Source organism: Acanthisitta chloris, unplaced genomic scaffold (genome assembly GCF_000695815.1).
Source record: "Acanthisitta chloris isolate BGI_N310 unplaced genomic scaffold, ASM69581v1 scaffold1562, whole genome shotgun sequence".
NCBI lineage: Eukaryota > Metazoa > Chordata > Aves > Passeriformes > Acanthisittidae > Acanthisitta > Acanthisitta chloris.
The window spans coordinates 110,682-118,648 of record NW_008661987.1 but is presented as its reverse complement, the minus strand read 5'-3'; the positions used below and the strand labels follow the sequence as shown (position 1 = coordinate 118,648).

At 35.5% G+C, this 7,967-nt stretch overlaps 1 protein-coding gene across 1 annotated transcript in view; it reads left to right on the top strand.

Moving 5' to 3' along the window:
* Window positions 1–6,149, top strand: part of LOC103798160 (dynein heavy chain 5, axonemal-like) — a gene marked incomplete at its 5' end in the record, with an annotated part of 107,827 nt that extends 101,678 nt beyond the window's left edge. Inside the window, 5 exon segments of the mRNA XM_009070408.1 lie at window positions 1–19; window positions 821–1,033; window positions 2,428–2,580; window positions 4,408–4,639; window positions 5,998–6,149. The exon segment at window positions 1–19 is cut by the window's left edge and continues 24 nt beyond it. Coding sequence (XP_009068656.1) covers window positions 1–19; window positions 821–1,033; window positions 2,428–2,580; window positions 4,408–4,639; window positions 5,998–6,149 — 769 coding nt within the window.
* Between the last annotated feature and the right edge of the window lie 1,818 nt (window positions 6,150–7,967).

Below are 7,967 nucleotides of genomic sequence, written 5' to 3'. Positions count from 1 at the left end.
TGATTATGTACCATTTGAAGTGAGTTAATGAAATTCTGTCAAAAACATTTGCTCCATCTTGCTCTCTATAGATTAAAAAAACCCAAAACCAAACCCAAACAACTTCTCTGAAAGCATGTCTGAATTCATTCATACAGGCAGTACTTGAAAAACATATTTAAAGAAGCCTGACCAAATTCTTAATGTTGATTATGAAGTCACTAAATGTGTGCTGAAGTGCTTTTGTAAGAACTTTTTCCAAAATATTAAACCACTTAATGCTTAAATTGTCATTTGCACTATGGAGGATGTAGGATCATCAGCTTTTAATGGAGGGTGTTGACATTATAAAATTTCTAGTTATGTTCATGCAGGTGTTAATTTGACTTTACACTTTTGATTAAAAGATTATCAGTGAGTTTGTTTAGAATACACAACTGCCTGGTATTGTGATAGTTCCCAGGCATTATTGATAAATAGCACTACTATGTTGAGGCAAAGTAGCTGGGGAAATTACTCTTGATTAGTTTGTGCAAAGTGAACCTTGGGAACTGTCTGTTGAAATTAAAGCTGAATTCCTTGAAATAGGGTAAACAGCCTACATGCTGTTTAAATGGCATTAACTCATAGAATGGCATACAGACTAAATCATGAATGAGACTAAAAGCATAGGCATCCTCAGCATCATAGACTTCTCTTGGAACAAAACCTGTATTGACTTGCAGATTCGATGGAGGTTGAAAGTGTTACGTTTTAGCAATCATATATGGGTCTAACCTTAACATAAAGCCAACTTTGTATTTTCACTTCTATTGAAGGATCTTTGGTTTTCTACCTACAGGTAAAAGAGAAACTAAAGAACATGGGACCTTTTCAGCCTATGAACATATTTTTGCGACAGGAGATTGAACAAATGCAGAGAGTTATTTCTTTAGTGAGAAGCACTCTGGTTGATCTAAAACTTGCCATTGATGGGACAATAGTTATGAGTGAAAATCTGAGGGATGCTTTAGACTGCATGTATGATGGAAGGATTCCTGCTAGCTGGAAAAAAGTAGGTGCACATCACTCGTTCTGTAAGGAAAAAACACACTATTTCTGAAGTGCTAGATTAAACTGCTAGACTTATAGTAAATACATTTTTCAAACTGTGTTTCAGAAGTGTTAACCAGAACTGTGCAACTGCTGGAATAGATTTTGTGCTAAAATAAACACAGTCAAAACAAGCCTTCCTTCATTTATAAAGAAAAAAAAAAGAGTGTGGGGGATGCAGATGTTTCCTATTTTAACTGTTGCATATTGGCAATCTAAAAAGCTAGAGAAAAGAAAATAATTTAAAATGTGATGATGGGTTTTAAAATAGCACCCAGATTAGTGGACTACACTGATGCTATTCTTTGAGTTGAAGACTTGTAGTCATATACTCACAGAATAGTAGATACTGGAAAGAACCTTTGGAGATAATCTAGTTTAGCCACTCTTCTGGAAGCAGGGTCAATTAGAGTGGATTTCTCAGGAGTCTCCAGAATGAAGAGTCTACAACCTCTCTGGGCAACCCACTCCAGTGTTCAATCACTTTCACAGTAAAAACCAACCAATCAACCAATCAGCAGTGAACCAAACAAAAAAAATTCCTTTAGTTTAAGTGAAATTTCTTGCATTTCATCTTGTGCCCATTGCCTTTTCTCCAATTACTGCTAAGGATCTGGCTTCATCTTATTCCATTCGCCACACATTAAGGTATAAACTTTTATAATATCTCCTTTGAGATGTCTCTTTACCAGACTAAACAATCCCAGCTCCTAGCCTATCAATATAGAAATTGTTTTCAGTGACAACTACAGCTGGTAGTGGCAACTGATGGAAATAAAAATAGGGAAATTTTTTTTTTGTTGTTTGCTTGTTTTGTTTTTGCTGACATAACTCTTTCATGGTGCAAAACCTAGACAAAAACAGATGCTTCACAGCACAATTATTCAAAGAGACAAATTCTCATTTATCTTCACAAAGTCCAAGTTCAATTTTCCTTTGCTTTTTTTTTTGTTTGTTTTTTTGTTTCAGAAGAATGAAAAAACAGAATAGTTTTGGTACAAATCCTGTTATCTTGATGTATTGACATTGATATTAGAAAGACATGTATACAATGCTTTTTCCTATGTTACACAGCTATCTAACTTTGCAAAAATGTCAGAAAATGGGCTGTTACCACAAAGAGCATTAACTGTGTCTAAATGGAATGGTAGGCACGAATTTAAACAGAGAAAGAATTTGCTTCACATTTTGGTGGGATGCAATTGAGATGCAATGTTTAAGCATCAGGGTAAAAGTTAAGATATGAAAGATGATCTTCCACTGTGCTTTGCTGGTATTATGGTGTTTGCTACCAAGTGCGGAGTTACCTTTTCTTGACAAGAATATGGTATTTTAAGAGATGTTTACTATTTTTAGGCATCTTGGGCTTCCAGTACACTTGGTTTCTGGTTTACTGAGCTTCTAGAAAGAAACCACCAGTTTTACAAGTGGATTTTTGAAGGTCGACCAAACTGTTTCTGGATGGCAGGATTTTTTAATCCTCAAGGATTTTTGACTGCAATGAGGCAGGTAAATTGCTTTCAAAGTCTAATTCTGCTTAGTTTTTATATGCTTTTAAAAATAAAATATACTGTGTGATGAAGGATGTGTTTAAACACATGACTTCATCATGTCACTAGGGAAGATATGTGACTGCATAACTGTTTAACATTTTCGGAGGGAACTGTTCTTCCTTTGCACATACATTTTCAGTATATCAACTGCTAATGTGTTATAATATATTTCTTGCTTTGACCAAATCCCAAATAACTAGAGGCTACCTTACAACATTAAGGTAGACTAGAGAAGTATTGTCTCATGTTTCCGCTGAGATATCCCGTAAAATGGGTTGTTAAGCCCATGAATTTATTTTCCTCTTTTTCTTTCTCTTTTGGTCTGTGTTCAGTACTTACCTGGCTGGAGCCTGGGCAGAAAAGCTATTCAGAATTAGGCTTACATTTAATTTCTGCAGTAAACTGGCTGATTCAATCTCTCTTCATGGAGTGGGAAAGACTTTTTTAATGCATATAAGTGTGAGATTTGATGTATTTGTTCATGTTTGTCTGTCAACTTGGTGATTGTGTTGCTCAGCATGCTAGTTGCATTTGACAAGTGAACTACTTTTTACTTTAAGAGAAAATAATAACTAACTGTGTTGGCCACCATAAAGGGACATATTGGAGACGAAAATTGTCTGGAACGTGTAAAATTGGAAAAGAATACTTGAGTGGAACCTCAGGAAAAAAAACTAAAGTTTTGGTGGAAAGAATGAAGATTTGTGGAGAAGGAAAAATCTCCCCTCGTAGTCTGAGGTTTGGGTAGTATAATCTGAAGTTCTGACTTTCAGACAGATAGCCTTGGAATTACATAACAAGTTATTTCTTTTGAGTAAACAGTCCTAAACTGGATTTTTCTTTTGGACCCTAACTTTTGGTGAAGTTTTGGTAGCAGGATCCAAAACAGTTGGAATCTACAGAATTTCTGGTTCCATAAAAGGAAACTGTGGATATGTAACAACCTGATATCTCAAATAAATACAGAAGTGACTTTCTGGAATTTGCTGTCTGGTGAAATAAATAGAAATGAGAAAGATGAAGAGCCCGAATGATCATTGAATTATACACCTTCTGTTCTTCTAAAGCATCTAGTTCACTGCAGTATGGGGCAAACATTAATTCCAATTACTTGAAACAAAGGTTGTGGAAGTCTTTTGCAAGACCAGGATAAAACTTTGGTTTGCCACTTAATGGCCTGGATTAGTAAGGAACTGGGCAAGATAAAGGAGTGGTGTCCAGTGCATTAACTAACAGACTAAATTTGAAGTATGTATCTTAAGCATTTCTATCTTCAAGTGTTCTCCAGTTTGGATTTTTTTTTTTTTTTTGCATTCTCTTTACATAGCTTTAGAGCTGAGTGAGCTCTTACTCATTAATAGGAATACAGCTAATGAAGACTATAGGTGCAGGAAAAGGAAGGTGACCACAGAAAACGTTTCACTTAGCACATACAATTAATGTTTTCTCATCTTAACAAATCTATGAAATTTTCGTGTTTGCAAGAGCTGGTTACCATTGGCATTCAGTGGTTGTGTTACGTGGTGTGGTCTAAAGATATTGTATATAATGGAAAGATTGAAAATTGAATATGGTGAATAAAGTACTGAAAGCTTTCCTGTAGTGCCATGCCATTGCTGCCATAGAGAGAAGTCAAACTGCTGTAAACATGGATATAATAAAAAATTGTGTGCTGAAGAGGATATATTATGACCATACAAATTTATTTCTAATAATTGCTGGGAAAAATGGTTCCATGCACATCTTAAAATGTAACCTCCCTACTTTTGTCTGGTTTGGACAGGAAATAACACGGGCTAACAAAGGATGGGCTCTTGACAGTGTAGTGCTGTGCAATGAAGTCACTAAATGGATGAAGGATGATATCACAAGCCCTCCCTCAGAAGGTGTCTATGTGTATGGACTGTATTTGGAAGGAGCTGCTTGGGACAGAAGAAACATGAGACTGACTGAATCTAAGTCCAAGGTGCTCTTTGAGATGATGCCAGTTATAAGGATATATGCAGAGAATAACAGTAAGTAATTGTATTGTAAAGGATGTTATTTCAGTAGAATTCACTGTAACTTTTTATTTAACTTCATGGAAATCTTTTGGGCTGCAGGGATTTCATGAGGCTGTTGCTATTCATTGCATACATATCAAATCTTTTTCAATGGGAGAGACTTCCCAGACTTCTGTATAAAATGTGTTTTCAGGCTTCCTTGATAGTTGATATTGGGCACTTTTTTCTCTAATATTTAGATAGGTCTCTACCTTCTGCTCTTACTGGTGTTAATAACTTTTTAATCCATTTACAGGTGGGCTGTACATATTGAAAATATGTGTCCTAGATTAAGAACAGCAGCATTCTTATACATAAACTCTGTAACCTCTGTAGCCTCTGTAACCTAACCCAAATAACCTCTTTCCCACGTGCCAAAAATGAATGTAATTTATGTATATAAAACATACAAGTATGTATACACAACATATATATATATAACCCCCATGTATATCTTATGTAAGGTGTTTATAGATAATGTGTTACATATGTAATGTGTATATTTATAAAAATGCTTTTTTTTCCTGTACAAGACTGTTTTTGAGCTAACAGAAGCAAGCAAGAGGTGGAGTGGTGGAAGGTGTTTGTGTTTGAGGCAGAAAAGGAATGTAAGAATGGAAAAGAAACTTATGGGGCGGACAGACAGTGCTGTTATGTGAAAATGTATAATTTATGTAAATGTGGTGGGGTTTGCATATAAAATAGGAAATGCTGTTGAACAGGGATGTAAAATAGGATAGAACTATCCATTGCAGAACATAAAATTGGAAATGTCTGTTGAAAACCATTCCACCTCTAAAAGCAAAGCTTGCTCACATATTTTGCATAGCTGATCTTTTATAAAAGGCATGATCAACCACCAACATACTAAATAATGAACACTGAAGTATTGAACGTAGCTAAATTACTGTTTTAATTTTGCGGTGAAGTAGTTGATGACTTGTACCCTCAGATACTGAAAGCATTTCAAAATAGATTGTTCAAAATAGTGCATTTTTAATTTTGACATATTGAGAAGAAGTAATATTCAGTGGGCAGATTGAACTAATAAGAACACTAATCGCTCTAGAGTGTCCATTTACATATCTTACTACATCCAGTGCCTAGGTGCTGATATTAAATCTTAAACCTACAGATATTTCAAGCCGTGTATGGCCTTCAGCTGGCAATAGCAGAGTAATGAACAGTGTGAAAATCAAGTAGAAGTGTTCCTTGGTGATGATGGAGAGCAGTGTGCTATTCAATTTTCCATTTGCCTTATGACCAGTCCCTTAGGGCCCTGTTTTTTCACCCTAGTTTAATTGCTTTTTATGTCTCTTCTGTCTTTTCAGCTGCAAAAGATCCACGTCTGTATTCATGTCCTGTCTACAAAAAGACCAGTCGAACAGATAAGAATTACATTGCTGCTATGGATCTTAAAACTCGTCAGCCTCCAGAGCACTGGGTATTGCGTGGAGTAGCACTTCTGTGTGACGTCAAGTAATGTAAAAAAAAAAAAGGTTTCCAAGAGTCCTTTTCTAAGTGTAAACATCAATATGTAGTTAGATATGCATATTTTTTCTGAGGCATAGACTCCATGATGATAATTTTAGAAAATTATTCTCAATAAATCTCTACAATAGGCTTATAAATGCTAAATCTAACAGTGATATTGTTTGATGTCTTTGACAAATTCTGACAAATATTTAGTGTTCTCATTTCCTATGTGTGCATCAGCACCCCTCCTGTGTCCTGTGTGCTTAATTTGACCCTGAATAAAGATTAATTGACTTGAATGTTGTTACTTTTCAGTAGTAAGTATTGTATCAGGGCTTACCTTCAAGTAGCTAAATGGGAAGTTTTTGTTTGCTTGCTTTTCTTGGTTTTTTGGGGGTTTTTTTGTGTTTTTTTTTTTGGTGCGTGTGTCTCTATGGAGAGCTAAGCCTCATTGCTCATGTGTATTAGTTAAATTCCTCAAGATGATGTTCCAAGATTTATTTCCTAGCTGATAGTTTCTAACTTGCTTACTGTCTAAATAAGGCAGGTGAGAGTGGAAAAATGCCGCATCTGTTTCACCACTTGGAGAACAATTTCATTATGTTACATAGGAAAACAGGCATTTGACAGCTGCCAGAATTCCTTACTATCTGGTTCATGACTTATAAATATGTAATGGATAGGAAGAAAATAGTTCCATTGGAATGACTGGATTTTTTTGTGTGTGTGCTAATATACCAGTTTTGAATCAATCTTCAAGGTTATTAGTGGATGGGTTTTGTTTGTTTGCCTTTCTACTTTTTTACTTACATGCTGAGGCCTTTATGGTAGCTCAGCTAGACAGAAAACTTTTCATGTAGGAATCCATCTTAAAAGAGGAATGTTAGCAGCTCCATTTAGTTGGACATTGTTGGCTTCACATATCAAGCTCACTTATCTAATCATCAAAAAAACCAATGTATTTTTATTGCTGAGTTCAATAGGTCATGTACCTGAGTGGTGCACTAGTCATTCTCAATAATGGCTGCTGCAGAAGAGGAAGCAGAAAGAACTAGTCTTCTTGGTGCATCTGTCATTCATAAATGCTGCAGTGGAGAAACTGTTCTCAATTTTATATCAAATCAATACAGGGGGATTTCAGCATTCATTTCTACAGTTAAACCAATTATAAAACTTAGGTGGAACATTGATTTTTGTCAAACAAATTCTAGTTGTAGATGTCTTTCCATCTTGGAATTATTATTGTCTTTTACTTTTAAATAACTCACAGTGAAACAAATGAAATATATGAAAATCTTTAGGAAATACTTTTAATTTAAACAGGGCAATAATAAAGCTAGAATGGTTGAAATGTTCTTTACTGAACTTTGAGGCACCATACTCTAACTTCCAGGGGATCCTCTATATGTTCATTGGAATTCTAAGTTGCTGTGGACTTGTGTCTTTCACTAAGACCTTCCTCTCTGAAAGAGATCCACATACTTCATTCTTGTGCAAGTCATTCACCCTGAGCATTTACAAGCCACATGCACTTCCAATGCCATCTTTCAAACAGTGGATTTGTTGTACCGTCATTGCTGTAGACACAGTGGAGATGTCAAATCAAGTGGTAATTCTCAGTGATTGAAGTGTGCATTTTTTTTCAGAGTGGAATTTTCTGTGAGGGTGATGTGGAAAAGGATAGTTCCTCACACTGATAATCCTAGTTATGCCATAGATTATTAGAACAGTGAAGCAATTGATGTTGGCAGTCACTATTATCTCTGTTGTTGTTTTAGGTCTGTTTCATAAGAGGTTTGGCATTGGCTTTCTAGGTGTCTGCAAA